The sequence below is a fragment of the Hordeum vulgare genome, chromosome 5H (assembly GCF_904849725.1).
Source record: "Hordeum vulgare subsp. vulgare chromosome 5H, MorexV3_pseudomolecules_assembly, whole genome shotgun sequence".
In the NCBI taxonomy this organism is placed as follows: domain Eukaryota; kingdom Viridiplantae; phylum Streptophyta; class Magnoliopsida; order Poales; family Poaceae; genus Hordeum; species Hordeum vulgare.
Window position 1 is genome coordinate 436237995 of NC_058522.1, and position 20982 is coordinate 436258976.

General features: G+C 44.2%; 1 protein-coding gene and 1 long non-coding RNA gene across 5 annotated transcripts; both read right to left on the minus strand.

Annotated features, from left to right (window-relative positions):
- Positions 1-4734: 4734 nt before the first annotated feature.
- Positions 4735-5664, minus strand: LOC123398017. Its single transcript, XR_006610057.1, has 2 exons — positions 5113-5664; positions 4735-5044 (listed from the first exon to the last, which is right to left on the minus strand). It is a non-coding gene; the product is annotated as an uncharacterized LOC123398017 (long non-coding RNA).
- Positions 5665-7218: 1554 nt separating this feature from the next.
- Positions 7219-18338, minus strand: LOC123398018. 4 transcript variants are annotated; one of them, XM_045092528.1, is made up of 12 exons: positions 18108-18338; positions 17742-18047; positions 17556-17664; positions 11273-11550; positions 10991-11152; positions 10734-10883; positions 10033-10604; positions 9349-9449; positions 9151-9244; positions 8802-8920; positions 8218-8292; positions 7219-7803 (listed from the first exon to the last, which is right to left on the minus strand). In XM_045092528.1, exons 1-7 carry the CDS (start codon positions 18222-18224, stop codon positions 10521-10523), a joined length of 1206 nt encoding a protein of 401 aa, XP_044948463.1. In that variant the 5' UTR covers positions 18225-18338; the 3' UTR covers positions 7219-7803; positions 8218-8292; positions 8802-8920; positions 9151-9244; positions 9349-9449; positions 10033-10520. The 4 variants fall into 4 exon arrangements, with proteins under 4 accessions (XP_044948463.1, XP_044948465.1, XP_044948462.1 ...); XM_045092530.1 differs by lacking the exons at positions 9151-9244; positions 9349-9449; XM_045092527.1 differs by lacking the exons at positions 8802-8920; positions 9349-9449.
- Positions 18339-20982: the final 2644 nt, after the last annotated feature.

Sequence of the window (20982 nt, forward strand, 5' to 3'; positions counted from 1 at the left end):
CAGAAAAACTTCATGCATTTGAAAAAATGTTTGTGAATTGAAAAGAAAATCCTCCAACATCAAAAATTATGTTTGTCTTTTCTTGAATTGGTGGCCAATTCAAAAAAAATATTTAAACCGTTCAAAATATAAAAAATATTCACGATTTATAGTAAATGTTTGTAAATTGTAAAAAATGTTCTCAATTTTAAAATGTTTCTGGTCGTCCGTCTTACAAATTATTTCTAAAGTTTGCATAAATTACCCACCATGCCACCGGTAAGTAATAGAAACATTTCACGAAGCAAAAAATCTTGAACTGGGCCGGCCCATGTAAAAACCTCCTATATTACGCTTTGCATGCTGGAAGAATATCCAGCACACCGTATGGGCCGGCCCATGCACAGGCACCTGCTTTTAGTTCCATTTATTTATTGATTTTCAGTTCCGCTTTATTTTTTATTTTTATAATTTAGAACTTTAAATAATCTTTAAAATTTTAATAAACTGAAAATTATAAATCAACATATTTAAAAAATTAAAATGTTTGTGACTTCAAAAACTGCTCGGAGTTTTGTATAAAATGCTCGCATATACAATAAAATGTTTGCAATTTTATAAAAATGTTTGTACAATAAGAATAGTCCATGATCTCAAATACAATTCCATGTATTAAAAACTATTAAATGCATTTAACAAAATGGTTTCTAATTCAAAATATGTCCTAAAATTTTAAAAATAGCTAATGCCTGTTTTGATAGTTTCTTTCTTTTATTTAAAATTTTCCGTTCCATTTTTGTTTATTTATAATTTAAATAATTTAGAATTAAATTTTTTTTGCATATTAAAAAATAGGAATTTGGATTAAAATGCTGACAGATTTTTATTTTGAATTAAAAATAGGATTCAAAAAAGCGCCGGATTTTTATTTTTTTTGCAAATTCCAAAACAATGTCCATGAATTTAATAAATATATTACTGATTTATAAAAATGTTTGTTTATTCAGAAAAAATTCATGCATTTCAAAAAATGTTTGTGAATTTAAAATAAAACCCTCCAACATAAAAAATTATGTTTGTCTTTTCTTGAATTGGTGGCCAATTCAAAAGAAAATATTTAAATCCGTTCAAAATATAAAAAATATTCACGATTATTAGTAAATGTTTGTAAATTGTAAAAAATGTTCTCGATTTTAAAATCATTCCCATATTTATAAAATTGTTCACGAAAGATCTAATGTATATAGTTAAACATTAATGTTTCTAAGTCTTTGTGATACTATATCTGTGTGAATTTTGAAGAATTAACTGTTGAATGGATCGGATTATTATTGTATGTTTTCTAAAAAAAATTCTTGAAATTCAAAATAAATCTTTGAGTTACCAAGATTTTTAACAACCATGATATATATTTTTTGAAAATGTAAAGATTGCTTCAACTTGTGAATAAATTTAAAAGAAGAAACATTTTCTTGCGTTTGTGCACAAAATTTCTAAATCAAGCGATGATATGTGAACATAATGTGGTCACCATCATTAAAGATTATGTTTTTTTTCTTTCGTGGCAACGCACGATATATATATATATATATATATATATATATATATATATATATATATATATATATATATTGTGTTATTCGTCATTCTGGACGAGGAATTCTTATTCCTCACCCCAGCCGGTTTCTGTACCCACGTTCAGAACAATAATTTGTAAGAAAAAACACGTTTGTAAGGTAATATTACAGCGTGGAAGGAGGAACCAGTCCCGCACCTAAAGCACTGTAAACAGAATAAATGCAAAGTAATCTTAGAGTTTGCATGGAGTCAATTACTCCCATAAGCCAGGAACGAATCTGGCGAATCTTGATGTCGTTTTACGACCGCTCACTTAATCTTACAGTAGCTAGGCGTTCTTGTTTTTTCTAGATATAATTCTGCGTCCTTATATCATGTATTTTATGTTAGTTCTTTTACTATCTCTATTGGACTGAGTACACGAGGTCTCTAGCCATGAAATATGGAAATGATTTAAGTAACATAGGCCATTATCACGATTCCGTGGGATGCAGTTTTCGTAAGCATAAGAAACAAATATAATTTGAAAAAAAAAACAAATATAATTCATTGTGTACACTATGAATATTTTGGTAAAACCAGAATAACAAAGTGATCTAATAAATACTCCATCTGTATAATAAAAACCATCCTTACAATTACAAATAAAATTCATTTGGACACAACTGAGTGCCACTTAGCACTGGGTGTGTTTGGTTGAAGGGATATCCTCCCAGAGACAGGGATAACCACTTTTTTCTATGGTTGCCATGCGTTTGAATCTGGGGCGAGGAGGGATAGAGTCAACCAGATGCTGGGAATATTCTCCAAAACAAAGGATGTGGCCAACCGCCAAAAACGGGCGGGCGGTGGCAACCACTCTGGGGCGGCCGACGCGGCAGGGCGTGGGAGGCGGCCGACGCGGGAGGCGCGGCCGGCACGGGGGGAGGCGGCAGGCGCATGAGGAGGCGGCCGGCGCGGGTGGAGGCGGCCGGCGCGGGGGGAGGCGGCCGGCACGGGTGGCGCAGGAGGAGGCCGGTGGCGGCCGGCGCGGGAGGAGGCCGACGCGGCAGGATTCCATCCTCCCAACCAAACAAAAAAAAGGATAACCCTACCCTTTCAACCAAAAAAAAAAAAAGGTTATCCCCAGCCACCTGGTTGGGGATACCCACAACCACCATAGCCTATCCCTCCAACCAAACACATCCTAAGTAACCAGCAACATAACAAATTCAGAAATCACTACTGTATTGCAAAACTGAATACTACTGAACATGAAACTGATGACTGCCGAACTTGATCTTTAAGGAGCTAAATTTGCTGGTGACCAGAGATTTTAGTCAACTTCATCTGTTCAGCAAGCTCTTCTGCGACTGAAACATTATTATCCATGAGCTATAACCAACTGCACCCTTTAGGTTCACTTTTCTTCTAACCAAAACGTAAATATTGCTTCTGGTTATTAGAAAAAAAAAGTCTGAACTTGCAATTCAACATTACTAGTAACCACCATAGATATGGACACGTTAATCTCTAGCCCTCATACATTAACCATCATCCGCTTGAACAGATATCAGAAAACAGAATATTTTCTCACGAGTAGGTAGAGGCCACCAACACACAAGCACATATATCACTTGAACGGTTAACAGGCTTCGCTAACCTAAGCTGGAAATAATGTCGAAATCAAAGACATCACATATGGATTTTGGATGTACCAAGTTCATCAGGATCACATGAACCCATAGCACGATGGCTGCATGATATGAATGAAAAATATATAGAGAAAAAAAAGGCCAAAACTCTGTAACTACTGTTTCGATGCACACTAAACCGTGTTTTTTTTTATCAAATTGTGCCAGATACAATCATGGGAGTACACATTAAACTACTATGTGTCTTGTAACTTTTGAAGACATTGTCTCACACCAAAGAGTCATCAAAATGATTGATCGGACACACATAATTGTGATGCAAAATGCCAAACCCGCCAACCTTATTATAGATGGATCAATATTAAATGGAAGTATGGAACTAAATAAAAGCACATTTATTCTAGCGGTAGAGTGATAAAAATATACGAGGAAAAGGAAATTAAACATCTTTGAGTGGATTGCTATGTAAGATATGAAAATAGGTGAAATGTGAACAAAGTCAACATCTTCCTGTATATAAGAGTCCAAAGCAAAAATGACTATGTGGATCTTCTTTACAGTATCCATGACCGAGGAATAAATTAAATTGATAGAGCCTAGCTAGAATCGCATGATTACTCACCAAAAATCGTACATTCCCATCTGGTTTATGGTACAAAAATAATACAAACAACAACCTAAACACACAAAAAACAGATTTCCCCTCTTATAGAATATTACTCCTTGACTGAGGGCGGGTTAAACAAAAAAATCAACAAACTTTGACAGGCTGGATGATGGCCAGGGTCCACCTCATGGTAATTAAAATAAATCGAACTCATTTTCCATCAATATTGAGACGCCGGGAGATGGTCAGTGTCCACGAACGTAATGTTTCCGACCAGTTAAATTGACATAAAATAGGAGCACGTCCAGTTATATCCTTTTGTTCAGTGTGTGTCAAGTATCAACAGATCAAGAGTAGAAATAAATAAGTGCTTAACCATTCATTATTTTCCTTAAGCTCGGTGTAAAAATGCAAGAAGCAAACCTGAGAAAGGTTAGCATACTGTAGGTGTATGTTGTGCTTTCACAGAAGGTTAGATGAATTGGATAGGGAAAACTAGATTTTGCATCTTGCCATTTCGCTAGTTTTGCCACCATGCCTCACTACTGTTCACGTGTGCACCTAGAGAAATCTGAAGCCTCACTTGTAGTGTTCAGAACGAGTCAAGACAGTCAACATTTAAGAAGAGACTCATTTGTGTCCTTTTGCAAGATCATTTAGATGTATGATCAGCCCTGATGCAGTGGTTTGATGGACATAAGACCGTGAAGCAAAGACATTGTGCATTAAGATCACTCTCAATTACTTGGGATTGAATGATTTGTGCTTCTTTTCGGGTAGTGATTCTTAGTTGCTCATAGTGTGTGGCTTGTTTTTCCATGTTTTATTGTGCTTTACCCTTTCTCGTTTTCTTCTGTGCCTTATTCTGCAACAGAGCAGATTCACAATGATGGGATGGCCATTCTAATACAGTAGCAGCATCCCAACACCACGAAGTGGAAACGGCTGGACATGGGCACATGGCTCCTTTTTTTTTTTTGTAGCAATGGAGCTCCAAAGAAGAAAGAAAGAATAGTTCATCCAAAATAGAAAAGAATGTCAAGAAACAGGGCAAAGATACTATAGTGTTGTTCCTCAGCTCGTCATCTTCTGATCCTCCTACATGATAACCCCCTCCTCGAATTGATCTCACATCCGAGCGAAGGTCTACTCCATCACCCCTTTGTATGCAAGCTCCCACTTTACATTCATCTTCTTTCTTGGACTTCTTCTCTTTCTTAACACCGTTCCAAAAAAATCAAGAACCCTAACCCTAAAAACTTCAGAAATTCATTGAAGAGGAAAGGGAAAGGTATAGGTGCAGGGAGATCTTACCAGAAAGAAGACCACCGGCGATGGAGAGGGACGCCGGAGAAGGTCGTTGCCGCCCCCGAGCTCGCACCGTATCGTTGCAGTGTCCAATTCGCCTCCTGGTCGCTACTACATGAAGAGGGAAAGGGGGAGTACTCCACGTACGAGAGAGGGGCGTGGCCCTCACCACCCGGTCGTCCCTCCAGCACCGTCGCCATTGCTGCCGCCGCCTCCGCAATCGTCGTCGGAGAGGATGGTCTGGGTCTCTGGGATGAGAGGAACGGTGTTGAGCAAGCCCACCCGCAGGTTGCTGAACCGCTAGTAGCTGATTAGAGAAAAAAATAGGTACGGGGAGTGGGGTACCTCCTTGCCCGCCAACCGCTCTGATAAACGTAAATTTGCAACAGTGAAACAGAATTTTATATCGGTCGAAATTCGAAGAATACCTTATTCTTCACCCTGGGTCACTAATATATATACTCCCGTCCTAAAATAAACAGTATTCATCACCCAGGGTATAGAATGAGCTATTCTTCATCCAAGGTAATCTTATGATTGTTTCACAAATAAATTTCCTTTTGTACATAAATAGTTACATGCATCTTGATTGATTATATAAAATTTGGCGTAAGAAAACAAATATATAGGTCATAAGACCAGAAATATTACATTTTGTGTATATTTTACACTATGTTTTTACGTTTATAACTTTACGTAGCATAAAATATTTTTATGATAATTTTAATATTTTCTTACGTTCTCTTTTTAGGTATGAAGTAAGAAAAAAATACGATCCGTAAAAATACGGTGCTTTGATGGGAAAATAGAGAGGTAAAGAATAATTATTCCTCATCCACGGTGACAAATAGCGTGTCCTTAACTGAGATATAGGAACCGAGCCTTGTATACCGAAATAGTCATATATATATATATATATATATATATATATATATATATATATATATATATATATATAGAAACTCTATTCATCATCTAGGATGCAGAATAGTTTATTTTTTACCAGAGATAATCTTACGATCAATTAACAAATAAATTACATTTGAAATACAAATAGTTATATTTATATTGAATCACTACGTAAAATTTGATAAAAGAAAAACAAAAATATAGGTCACAAGACTAGAAAAAAATAAATTTATTGTATTTTTTACACTATTTTTGTATGTTCGTAATTTTATGTGACATAAAATATTTTTATGTTCATTATATTTTTTACTATCTTTTTTTATGTATAAAATAAGACAAAATTTACAGAATGTAAAATTACGGTGCATTGATGTTAAAATAGAGGGTGGTAAAGAATAACTATAACTCACCCAAGATGACGAATAACGCAACCCTACACAGACACACACACATACACACACACACATAAAGGAGAGGAGAGATGTGGTAGCGGTGTGGATTATGCTCGTCTCTAATTCAGAGACATGATTTAATCAATTTTGAAAAGAGTTCTTAGGTGGCCTTGGTTTTGAGAAGGCAATTTCTCAAGAGTTTGGGTTGCATCTTTTATAGTAGTATACAGAGAGGAAATGAACATATCACATACTCCCGGCGAATAGTCCGTTCGGATTTGCGGCCACCAATCTGGCCGTGGAGAAAAGAGAGGACGGAAAAGAAAAATCTAACTAATAACTAGGCTCATGCACGGATCTTATATCCAATATACGCACTACAAGGGACCAAGAGAAGCCTATGCAAACTTGAAGCTTATAGATTGCTTACCGACAAAAGAAAGATTCGCTTCCGGGTCGAGGCGGCGGCGGCGGACTAAGGATCCACGCCACAACCAAGAGGAGGCTGCAGTACAGAGGGGACTTGGGCGGCGAAGCGCTTTTACATCGTGAGTGCGTTGCGTATCGATCCCCAACGGACCGACCGACTCTATCTCTTCATCCTCTATGGAACTGGAAGAGAGGACGCCACATGCCTTTCCCAATCTCAAAGCAGTTTTTGTTTCCCAGTCTTGTCTAGTAGTGTCATGCACCTTTCTGACCTGCATCTTTCAGTTCAGTTCAGGTGTCATTTTCTTCAGATAACTCTTCTGTGATCGAACAAATGAATGAATGAGCAGCTGAAACAACATCTTACAGCAGACACAAAACGGAATGAAGAGGGTCTACTTAAAGATGGAACCTCATCGTATGGACGATTTTGGATGCCGCGGAGCAATCAAATTACAACACAAATACCAGGATCCTTTTGCCATAATTAAGAAAGTGGGCAATGTAGCCTACAAATTACCGCAATTCCCTGGCCACATAAAGATCCACCCAGTTTTTCATGTGAGTCTGTTGAAGAAGCATTTGGGCAAGCATGCCAATCCTAGCCCTGATATGCCTATTGCAAACGCTGATGGTACTCTTAAAACTTCACCAGCCATGGTCTTACAGGTCCGACAAATACCTTGGCGAAACTTGTCCGGCCATTCAATGCCTCGTGCAGTGGACCAACCTTTCACCTGAAGAAGCGACTTGGGAAGACACATACTTCATCAAGTGCACATTCCTAGCATTTTTTTCCGCGAGACAAGCGACCAGTGCCGTGCTTCACCTTCGCATCATCACCATGAGGATATGTCTAACCTTTGGAGGGGACATTGTCAGGTACCTTCGATACTGGCCTGCATCTTCAGTTCAGGTGTCATTTTCTTCAGATAACGATTCAGCGATCCAACGCCCGTGATTCAACCTGGACAAGAGTAACTCCATCAACGGCTAATCATACTTACTTACCGTTAGTTAATTGTTGTTTACCAGGCATCGAGTGTATTATCGAATGACTGCTATGACAAGTTGATGACCAAATGTTTCTGTTCTCTCGAGATAATTGGAATTCATTGGGTTTACCTTTTTTTTCTAGCGCCTCTCATGAGGATTAATGTAGATGATTCATTGGGGGGCTCCAAGTGTTACTAGTAAGACGTAACCCTTAAATTTATTTTGCATCCATTCATTTACTAAAGATGGTGTGTCCAGTTTAGTTCCGGCAGAATATTGTCAAGCATAACCAGCTGATCATTTGCATCAAGGTCCTTTGCGGTGAAAAACTAATACATGTTCCAAATGACATCAAAGAGGGTGTAGGCCTGGTGGGAGATTTTACCTAGCATCTCCCTCACCAGCCTCATCATATCCCGCTCCTTTGCCTGGTTAGAGCATCACAATAGGGCCTTCCCACCTGCCAAAAACAAAGAACCTCACTAATAGTTCAGTTCACACGCATTGGCGTAAAGTAACATGGTCCTTCACGTGTCGCAAATACCCATTCTTCATGCCACAGAAAGCTTCTTGTTCAACAAACTGTGTGCTCTTATCACTATATTTATGCAGGTCAATGATTTAATTAACTGCTAGAAAGCACAATTCATGCTTTATACTTTGAAGCAGAATTCCCTAACTTGGGGAGTAGAAGAACAGAACCAGTTATAACTACCACCGATACAATTGAAAAAGGAGAACAAAGTCAATTTGGTATTCATATTTATTATTGAGCCAGACACGAATTAGGCATATAAGATGGTGAAATGTCAAATTTCGGTACCAGTAACCTAGCGCTTAAAGCACATCCGTTGGGTTTCAGCCTTTCAGGTGCATCAGACATACATAAGAGGGTAGGTATGCAGTTTTCAGTTGCATCAGACTTGCATAAGAGGGTAGGTATGCAGTTTTCAGTTGCATCAGACTTACAAAACCAACAGTAAAAACAGGTGATATGTAGACTTGGAGAGCGAGGTACATGGTCTCCCATATATATGCACTGTTGCACTTCTTTACTTGGCTCAAGGCATGTCTACTTAGTAAGAAACCTTTAAGAAAATACAGATACTTCCATATGTCAGATGATAATAGAAGGATGTTGTTAAGTTACAAAAACTAAGAAAAGGGGGACATAGAATTTTCCATTTGAGTAATTGGAGCTAATATTAACATATACTCGTATCAAATTCCGTCAGAATAAGTAAGAAAAGCAGAGGGATAGTCTCATGTTAATTATGCTGAGCTGCATGGAATTATTCTTGCACACAATTTTGTTCACCTTAGCAGATAAAGCAATCAGAAGTTGCCTTTTGTGCAAACTGTTGAAAACTTGGCATTGCTGGTGGAGGTCAACAAGCAGTGAATATTATGCTCTGAATTATAGCAAAAAAAAAAAGGTCAACTGTATACCGAATGGACTTGGCATAAACTGTAAATTATCAATGTAAACATCGCACAAGCAAAAACATAGGCTAACCAGTCATATCGATGCCAACTCAATTTGTTAGCTCCATTAACAGGGTATAAGATTGTAGATGTGGAGCAGTATGCTATTGACATAAGCACCATGCATATCCACTTTGATAAATGGAGTAAATTGATCAAATACATTGCAGGGAAGGGCTCAATTGGTGCCACCAGAAAAAAAAAAAACCACTGTAAGTAAACCTTCGGTTCCTCAACAAGTTATCAAGTATTTCAACATAAAGTTAGTAAGTAGAGACCTTGTTTTCATAAGGATGGGAGTTAGATGGCTAACCTAGCATATGACTTTTAGAACAAAAGTTTGGAAAAGGCACAAAGATCATCAGTAATAGTGACCGATTATCTCCTGCGCTCATGCATAGATGCCACAAGGATTAAACAGTTTTTAGTGGCTGGTGACACTAATCTATAAGCAATTACCATGACAGAATTTAGCAACCGGTCCATTTTGGGCCAAGTGAAATCCAGGATTTAGGGTTCAGAATTTTCAGAAATCGGAAGCATGCGCTAAAGCCCCCCCCCCCCCCCCCCCCACACACACACACACCAAAAAAAAAACACTCCTCCGTAGAACAGATCTTATGAATGACTGTGTGCTGCCGCCGCGCGGGGGGGTGGTCAAGGAGGAAAAGAAAGCTCAGGTGGGCGACAAAGAGGCAAAAGGTGAGGGGAGTACCGGCGGCCGTGGCCGGTTGGCTTGGATTGGCGGGAGGACGGTGGTTGGGGCCAGAAGGGCGGCGTCGGCAAAGGTTGGGACGAGGAGGGGGTGGGGGCGGCGCGCCGGACCCCTGCCTGACGAGGCGGGCGGCAGCGTGCTATGACCCTCCAGGCAGAAACGAAAACAGAGTAGTACTAATAACTAGACAGATAGAAAAGGCCGGCTATCACAGCCGACATGAAGAACAGGAACTAGCGGTTCAAAATCTTCCTCCAAATCTCAAGTCCTAGATCTTTGTCACCTAATGACCTAGCAACAAATCCCCAAAATCGATCATGCACCACGATTCTTTGTTGAACAGTGACATTCTCCAGTTAAGAAAACACAGCACGCTCTAGTTCTGAGTCACGACTTCACGAGACATTCGCGTCAGCTTCACCGCTCAAGAACTGCTACATCGTCATTCACTTTCATTTGTCATCAGCCTTCATGAATTCATTCTGACTTTACACCGCATCCGGGCCGAGCGCATAGACTAGGTGAAGGCACAAGGATCCGAAGCCCAAAATAGTGCTGGAAACATTAGCGACCTGAAATTGCAAAATGATACAACACCCGATGAATCATAGATATATAAGTTTCATATATGTGAACTATCTTTCTATCATTTTTTTGTCTCCATGACCAACTGAATCAGGAGTTTTTATTTATAAGCTTACCTCAAACATTGTGTGCTGATACGTAAGAACGGCATACATAGCCCAGAAGAGAGAGATGATGAAGTTTGATGCCCTTGAATAGATTAGCAGCGGTCTCATGTTCCGAATATTCATCGGTGGTGGATTGGCAGATGGACGGAAAAGGCCGTACTGTAATTGACAGGCAAATTCAAAGTACACGCATTTAGACTAAATAAATACTCATGTACTCTTTCATGGACTGTATATTGGTTTTTCAGGTATTATTGCAAACTCACCACGCTGATGTAGGGTATGAACTGAGAAAAGACCTGCAGACCAGTAGCAGCAAGAGCCATGTCGTGTGCTGCCATTGAATCCTTCTGGATAGGTCCTAAGACTGCAAGCGACACACTAAGGCCAATTATGGTGGCAAATGCCGTCAATGACCCGAAGCATACCTGGAGTCACACACAAGCATAGTTCATACGTAACAACAAGTATGCAAAAAAAAAAAAAAAAAAAAATCTGAATAAACATGCAAGATTCAAGATAAACAGATAGCTGTGCAGTTATATTACCATTGCATTCAAGTTCCTGGGTGCGGCAATTTTGATTGTAATGTACATTGTTAGAAGAGCAAGCCCGACAGCATTTGATAGAACTGCCTCGACTCCAACTGTTTTCCCATCCTCCCCATGCAATTGCACAACAGCAAATAATAGCCAAGCTCCTGTCCCCATCACAGATCCAATGAAGTCGATCATCGTGCAAAATGCAGCGGTCATGATCATATTGTTTCCGGTGCTCCAGAAAACAATGATGGGATTGCAGTATACAAGGATTGTGAGAATGCATCCTAAAATTAAAAATTCACAAATTAGTCATAATGATGGGCATTGTACAAATGAAGCATTTGTAAAGACCAAAATTCATGCAGCCAACTCACAAAATAAGGGGTTCGACTCCTCTTGCGTTGCTACCGTAACTATGTTGTTTTTTCGAGAAAACGCTTCTTTTCATTTCATTGAACATGAAGAAAATAGAGGCACAGGTACAACCTCCCAGCAGGAGGGACACACGCGCGCACACACCACCGTCCTCACCAAATGAGCAGGTGAGGAGGTGCCACCAACTACAAACAGCAACGACGAAAGGTCCTACCTTGTCCAGCCTCCAACCATGAATGGCAAGGCAACTAGACTCAGAACGTCAAGGCTGCATCACAGCCATAGCGAGGCGCCTCCAAAGAAGATCATATCTCGAGGGTTGCCCGGGCCAACGGACCTTCCACCCCATGTGCCTAGGAGAATCGACAAGTGGATGGCAGGACCCGGACGGAACTAGCGAAGCCATCGTCTTGGACACATCGGCGCCGGCATTGCGCCCTAGACGTCCAAGCCCTATGCTGCACCCCACATGACAACAACGCATCGCCAGCAAGCCTCGCCGGAAAAGACCGGGGAGGCCACCATCTCCAGCTGCCGCATCGGGGACTCCAAGTGCAACCCAAGCAGCGCCAACGAACTAGACTAAGGCCTTGTTTGGCAGGAAGGGGTTGGGGAGGGTTGTGGAGGGGGGTTTTTCAGAGGATTGGGTGAATCCCTTCCTTCCACCCAATCCTCTCAAATCCCCTCAATTGCCAAATCCCTGAGCCATGAGACAAGGTTTCTGAGCCGCATGGGTAGAAGAAATCGAGGGGGATTAGAGAGGATTGAAGGGGTTTGCTCATCACAAACCCTGTCCACCAAATGGACATGCAGGGAATCACGGGGTTTCTGATCCCCTCGGGAATAATCCCCTACAAACCTCCTCAAACCCTGCGCACCAAACAAGGCCTAAGGGTTCCCCCGGTTCTCGAGGAGAGGGGCCACTCAGGGCCTTGACAGTGCCTCCGTGGAGGTAACGGCACCCTCACGCGTCACCATTGTCAGCGCAGGCCATCGCGGCGCAAGGATTTCGGCCCGGTACAAGACCACAAACCCCCAAAGCCCACCAAAGCAAGGGCAGACAGGAGGTAGGGAAGCAGATCGCCGGAGAGTACCACCATCACTGAGAGGGAAGCCACGTATCATCACCGTCGAAGTATGGGAGCACCGGCCAGCGCAGTGCAACAGTCGCTGGATGGCTGCCAAACCAGGCTAGCCACCATAAGGGGACGTGTCGATCAGGGCTAGTGGCGTCGTCACACGGATCTGCCACCCGCACCTCGCTGCCGTCAACCATGGCCACTGCCGCCAGGATCCGCCGGGGCACAGCCAAGCAACCGCAACCGTGTCCTCACGGGGTCACGCTTCGCCGCTCGCGTGCACGCCATGTCAGGTCCCAAGGCCCACCCCGCTGGAACTGGGGTCGCCGTCATGAAACCCTAGGCATGAGAAGCTCCAATCTGCCAGCCTTTTCGAGCCCCTACGCTCGGGTGGGGAAGCCGCTAGGGAGAAAGGTCTAAAAGAAATCGTCCGATGCATCCAACTCACTCGGGCCGCAGACAATCAAGCACAAAAGAAAAAACGAGAGAAAGGAAAACAAACGCCGACACCGGCAGATCAACAAAGCGAATATGATCGAAAACCGCTGCACAACAACAACAACAATAATAACAAAGCCTTTAGACCTAAACAAGTTAGGGTAGGCTAGAGGTAAAACCCAGAAAATCTCGCAACCAACTCATGGTTCTAGCACATGGATAGCAAGCTTCCACTCACCCATGTCCATGGCTAGTTCTCTAGTGATACTCTAGTCCTTCAAATCTCTCTTTACGGACTCCTCCCATGTCAGATTCAGTCTACCGCGACCTCTTCTGACATTATCGGCACACTTTAGCCGTCCGCTATGCACTGAAGCTTCTAGAGGCCTGTGCAGAATATGACCAAACCATCTCAGATGATGTTGGACAAACTTCTCATCAATCAGCGCTACCCCAACTCTATATCGTATGTCATCATTCCGGACTTGGTCCTTCCTTGTGTGGCCACACATCCATCTCAAAATGCGCATCTCTGCCACACCTAACTGCTGCACATGTCGCCTTTTAATCATCCAACACTCAACGCCATACAACATTGGGTCGAACCGCCGTCCTATAGAACTTGCCTTTTAGCTTATGTGGCACTCTCTTGTCACACGGAATGCCAGAAGCTTGGCGCCACTTCATCCATCCGGCTTTAATTCGATGGTTCACATTTTGATCGATATCCCCATCCTTCTACATAATTGACCCCAAATATCGAAAGGTTTCCTTCTAAGGCACCACTTGCCCATCGAGGCTAACCTGCTGCTCCTCCTCCTCGTGCCTAGTATTACTGAAAGCGCACTTCATGTAGTCTAACTAGGTTCCACTAAGTCTAAAACCTTTCGATTCCAAGGTTTGTCTCCATAGCTCTAACTTCTTGTTGACCCCCCGTCCGACTATCATTGACTAGCACCACATCGTCCTCAAAGAGGATACACCATGGGATATCTCCTTGTATATGCCTTGTGACCTCATCCATCACCAAGGCAAAAAGATAAGGGCTCAAAGCCAACCCCTGATGGAGTCCTATTTTAGTCGGGAAGTCATCAGTGTCGTCATCACTTGTTCAAACACTTGTCACACCATTATCATACATGTCTTTGATGAGGGTAATGTACTTTGTTGGGACTTTGTGTTTCTCCAAGGCCCACTACATGACATTTCATGGTATCTTATGATAGGCCTTCTCCAAGTCAATGAACACCATATGCAGGTCCTTCTTTTGCTCCCTACATCTCTCCACAAGTTGTCATACCAAGAAAATGGCTTCCATGGACGACCTCCCAGGCATGAAACCAAACTGATTTTTGGTCACGCTTGTCATTCTTCTTAAGCGGTGCTCAATGACTCTCTCCCATCGCTTCATTGCATGGCTCATCAGCTTAATTCCACGGTAATTAGTACAACTCTGAACATCCGCTTTGTTCTTGAAGATTGGTACTAATATACTCCACCTCCATTCTTCTTGCATCTTGTTTGCCCAAAATATGAGATTGAAAAGCTTGGTTAGCCATAATATCGCCATGTCCCCGATGCCTCTCCATACCTCAATGGGGATACAATCAGAGCCCATTGCCTTGCCTCCTTTCATCCTTTTTAAAGCCCCCTTGACCTTCGACTCCTGGATTCGCCGCACGAAACGCTTGCTAGTATCATGGAAGGAGTCGTCAAGTTCAATGGTAGAGCTCTCACTCTCCTCATTGTATAACTTGTCAAAGTACTCCCTCCATCTATGCTTAATCTCCTCGTTCTTCACCAGGAGATGATTTGCTCCATCCTTGATGCATTTGATTTGGTCAACATCCCTAGTCTTCCTCTATCAGATCTTGGCCATCTTATAGATGTCCCTCTCGCCTTCCTTCGTGTCTAACAGCTGGTAGAGGTCCTCATACGCCCGACCCCTTGCTTCACTCACATCTCGCTTAGCACCTTCTTTGCCATCTTGCTCCTAGTGCACCCTCCGGAGAAATTCCACCGCGCTCCTAGCACCTTGAAGCGTCGCGTACCGAGCAACACCTTCAAGAAGGAAGGCGACAACGACACCGTTGCTGCCCGGACAAGTCCTAGGGTTCCCCCGGTACGCGGAGGGCAGTGGGGAAGGGGTAAACCCAACGCCCTTCAGGAAGGTCCAACGGTGCCTGCAGGTGTGACCGCATCGGTGTTGGACGAGCCGACAGGAATTTCTCCCGACCCAAAACAATCAACACCACCCCGGACGATGCGTAGTGCATCACACAACCTGCCGCCCACCAGCTTGTGCCACCACAGTCACGGAACCAACTTCGTCGTCCTAATAAGGCCACCGACACGAGACCTGGAGGGAGGGAGAGGAGACACCGGGCTCGGGGATATCTGCAACTCAACCGACGAGAGGGAAAAACCTACACCATCGTTGTGGAGTCGACCGGACACAATGACATGGATCTACGAGCCCCCACTGGCCCGGTCGGGCCCAAATGGGTCCGGACAGCCCTACCGCACCGCTACAGCATACCGGTCGCTACAACATACCGGTCGACGAAGCGGCCACCACCCGCAGACCTCCGCCGCCTCGCCACCACCACTAGGGAGTCGCGTTGCCGCACACCGATGCCGGCCGACCCCAACCCAGATGAAGACCAAAAAAGGGCCCAGTTCTGGGCTGAGCGGACGCTGCCAGCTACCGCACCACCACGCCGCCCCGCGGCCAATGACCACACCGCCACATCAAGGGCACCCGAGGCCCGCGCCGCCAACCGAGCAGCACCGCCACCTTCAGAGGGTTCGCCTGTCGCCTGAGGGGGGCGGGGGAGCGAGCACACGGGGGTTTCCTTCATTTGTCCTTAATTCTGCTATTAGCTGTAAAAATAACTCTAATTCTGTCAGGGAATAACCCTATAGCCGGAGGCTTAGCGCCAAACAGGATAGGATAGCACGGTTCAAAACTTACAAGGATGCATACATTTTACCATACAAAAGTAGTGCAAAACTTGTAGTAGCAAGTGAACATGTAAAAGAAGAGAGGTAGAAGCAAGCTAAAAAATCACTACTACTATCTTATCCTTGGTAAATAATCAATTTGGAGATTTTGTATTAGTGCTATATATAGATGTTAATAAAGGAACATTAGAAAAAGGAAACAATATTTGTGAGCATCATTCCTGACCCTGAGGAAAACTTTGTTTTTGCCACTCTAGTTTTTGTCCACTTTCTTATGCCACTCTAGAATTTGACATCTCACTTCCGCCATCCTTAGCTTTCGATAATACATTACAAATGTCATTCCATGGCAAAAGCAATAATTTTTCATTTTACTTTTGTCACTCTTAGCTTTTGACAATGCACAATTCCATGCTAGAATTATTGTTTTTGCCACGGAATGACATTGTGCTGTATTGTTAAAAGCTAATAGTAGCAAATGTGAAATGCCAAATTTTAGAGTTGCTTAAGCAAAGTAGGAAAAAACTAGAGTGGCAAAAACAAAAATTTCCCCCAAAATAATGCGGTCACTGGGCTCCCCAAATGGAAATGAGCATGCAGAAGTTTGTCTTAAAGAAAAGCTGGCACCGAAGGACTTTTCAAACAAAGGAAGTTGACACCCAAATGAACTGTGAATGTGGTTGCAGGTTTGCAAGTTTTGCAAAATGAAGGATTTTGGCGGTCAAGCCTATGCAGAAGTTGACGCGAGCATCAGAAATGAAGACACATAGTGCAAATTTGAAGAATTTGACAGTGAAGACTCATTTGTTGGTAAGGTACTCCCAGCACTAAATTTCAGTACTTGCATATAGTTAAACAGTATCTTCATCCGGCCTTGCCAAAAATGAGAGACACCAGTTTTGTTCTTGCACAAGAATAACTCAGACTTTGTATTGTATTTGTCCTAAGGAGATCCTGTCAAATACCTCGACTGTTTTCAAGTTTCCATAGCCATTTACATAGTAAAGAAGATATTCATAACCTTTAAATCCACTAGTCCCAGCCCCACTTGATCCTTGGGTCTACAAACCTCCCCCAATTGACTAAACGATGTTTCATACCAAGTTCTTAGCTTTTTCTCTAGTTTCTCTTATAGTCAGCTTTAGACCAAACCAAGATATTCAATATCTAGTCGCAAGCTAAGGAAATACTGCATAACAAGCCGTAGCAAGCACTATTGTACAGACCAAGCAGTAGCAAGCACTACTGTACAGCGAAATACTGCAGAAAAATTACTACTGAACATTGCTTTCTTTTAGGAGAAGGAAGGCAGAAGAGAGATCAACAGATTGGCGTGTACGGAGGACGAACGGGAAGAAGTCGAACAGAAATCACTGTTCTTTTTCAAGTTAATAGCGCAGTTATATTCGATCCATGCTATCCCAGCTGCTTACCGATGATTGTTAGGACTTTCTTCGTCCTTCTCTCCTCCCATGGGTTGGGTGGTGGTGGAGGTGGTGGTGGAGGTGGTGATGATGCATCTCCGTCGTTGGCCTGGAAAACCTGCAGAAAACTGTGAGGGCTGAGGAGGAGCGGTGACCCAGGGAAAGCATATCGGCAAACTGCAATAAAAAACATGCCTTCCGTCGGCGCTTCACCCCCAGAGATGCAACCTTTCCTTCTCCGAGTCCGAGCATTGTGCCTTCATCAGGCATCACTTCTGCTTGGGGACTGTTGAACAGATGCAGCAGAGCCGGCGACACTGCTTCCGGTGGTGTGGAAGAAGGGACGCCGTGGCCGTGTTGGAGCCCCGTTTCCGTCGGGGAGAAGCTGCCACCCGGAAGCGCCGCTTCGACGCCGTGCTGCAGCGCTGTCTCCAGGGGAGAGGGGACGCCACGCTTCAGCGCCTCCGGAGAGGGATGCCATGCCGATGTACCTCCCAACACCTGCAGATGCCGACAATGTGAGAGAGAAAAATCGAAATTTGTGCCGGCGAAAGGACGTACCTTTCGGCCGAAGGCAGAAGGATCAACACCCGAAACCCAAGCCTCCTCCAAAACACCGAAGTACAAAGTCGCAGCCCCGAGGATGAAAGCGGCGGCGAGGATGAAAGCCCCCCTCATCGCCTTGTGGGGGGTGGTTGGGTGGTCTGCGGCGCTGCTCTCAATCCGGCATCTGCCACCCCGGAGAGAAAAAGCAGAGGAGGGGGGAAGCAATGTTGTCCGTAAGAGCTCGGCTTCGTTATTTCCCCTTCCTCTGCTTGTATAGCTGGGCTTCCCAAACACATGCCAATTTTTCTGTTTTGACCTACGGGGCAAAGAAAATACAGATTTGACCTCGCTTTTAAAAAAATTCCTGATCTAACCTTTTTTCATGACGCCAACATCCCTCGCGTCTGGTTTGCGTACGAGACGCCAAGGTCCCTGGCGTCTGCTACAAGCCTACATGACCGGCTGACCTGCTAAGTTTCTGACGTGGCATGGTACCAAGCACCAGGGACCCTGGCGTCTGATCGAGGACCAGACGTCAAAGACCCTGACGTTTGGTAGCAGATCATACAATTTTTTGAATAATGTGTGCCACGTCATCCAGACACAAGGGCCCTCGGCGTTTGATACCAGACACCAGGGTCCCTAGCGTTTGGTACCATGCCACGTCAGAAACTTAGCGGGTCTGCCGGTCATGCCACCCCGTACCAGACGCCAGGGACCTTGGCGTCTCGCATGCAAACCAGACGCCAGGGATATTGGCGTCAGGAAAAGAGGTTAGATTGGGATTTTTTTTTTAAACGAGGTCAATTCTGCATTTTCTTTGCCCCCATAGGTTAAAACAGAAAAATTGTCCCCAAACACGGACTCGGCTCCCCTTACGTAACAAGGTGCAGTTGGGTCACTGATAAGTGGACCAACCTGCTTCCGGACCCATATGTTAGTGGCCCAACTGCACCCTGCGGTACGTCAGGGGAGCCTCGTCCCCCAAACACCCCTGTAGAACGGGCCTAGTCACTCATCCGTCATAATATTCTTATTTATACCGATTTTTATGTTGTTTTATACGTTCGTACTGACCCATACCCTTCACAAGTAATTGATATCCGGGGTGGCCCGAGCTGTCCACCATGTCGGATCACATAGGTTAGACCCACCTAAAATTTCACTGAGATGACCAAGCCCATCAAATTCATCACGCTCCTTCCCGCATTCGTCCTTCATTTTTCGTGTGCGAGCCATCCCCGTCGGTCACCCTTGCTCCCATCCACACCGCCGGTCCCCATCGATCGCCCTAGATGTCGTCGTCACGCACCGAGTCCTCAATTGCTCCCACGGATGTTGCCTTAGCGTCGCCCGTGCGACTCCTATATGTGGCGCTGAGCCGCAAGTCCGAGAACATCACCCAACGGTAACTGAGGGAGTCTAGGGCTAAGGGGTCCTCGGGCCGCTTATCTGTTCTCATGGGCCGGACTCCTGGACCGTTTGGTCATCATTGGTAATGTTGGAATCAAGATGGATTGTCTCGAAGACTTGGCGTACAATCCAATGCGACGTAGTGATCGGCATATTCCTTCCTTATTGTAACCGACTTTGTGTAATCCTAGCATCCCTGGTATCTATATAAACCAGGGGTCCATAGTTCACAGGACATATTAAACTCATTACGATCAGGGTTTTAGACCACAACAGTCGATCTCGAGGTAGATCAACATTGTACTTCGTACTACTTCATCAATACGACAAGAGCAGGACGTAGGGTTTTACCTCTATTAAGAGGGCCCGAACCTGGATAAACACCGTCTCCTTCGTCCCTTGTTACCCATCAACCCAAGATCCATAATTCGGACCCCCTACTCAAGACCAGCCGATTTTAACACCGACATTGGCGCTTTCATTGAGAGCTCTGTTGTAGGATCGCCAGAAGGATCGATGGCTCGCTCGGTCACGAGCGAAAACATCAAGGTCGGGGATATCTTCATCTCTGACCTATCCCTTGCTCTCGGTAGTACCACCCCGCGCGTTAAGGCGGTTCATCACCAGATCAACGGGTTCACCCCGGGCTAGGGATCCAAGTTCGCTGATTTGGAGTACGTCGCCGACGCCCAGGGAGATTTGATCCTCTTTGAGGTCTCAGCTTTGGCCAAAGAGCTCGAAAACTCCAAAACCTTAACTTCGGCTCTTCTCCCGACCTCGAGTCTGGGATAGTGTCTACTCCTGATCCAGCCTTGAGACATGATTTGACTATGGTTTTCGGAGGCCCGAGGGTAACCTCGCCCGAACACACTCCCTATGCTGAAGCACCAAAGCTCAACTCTGAGCTCTCAGGACTAGTCCGGTAAATCTCTCGTTGTCAAATGAGACGATGACCCGAACACAAGCCACGGATAGTTCGGACGGGTCGGTCCCGATCTAGGATCCTTCTGGCTCTGAGACTAGGTGCGAGGAACTTTATTCCCCGCCCACCACCCACTTCATTGCCACTATCGAAGATCTAACCGATCTGTTAGACTTCTCCTCACAGGAAGCCGAAGATACTGACATGGCTATCATATAACCTAGTCCTCCCGTAATTGGACAATGGACTACCACCTCCACGGACGACGTCTACATGACATGGCTATCATATCACCTAGTCCTCCCGTAACGGGACGATGGACTGCCACCTCCATGTACAACGTCTACATGGTGGACACCCCTAGGGACGAGGGCGCCATGGGGAAAAGCGATGATGGCACCTTGGTCAAAAATAGTGGCGAGGAACCCGTCAAGCGCCATCGCCAGCGCAAAATTCCTAAAGCTCGTAAGGGCAAGGAAAGCAATGTGGGAACTGGAGATAACCTCAACCCCGAGGATACGAAAAATCCCACCGAATCCCCAGAACCTGCACACC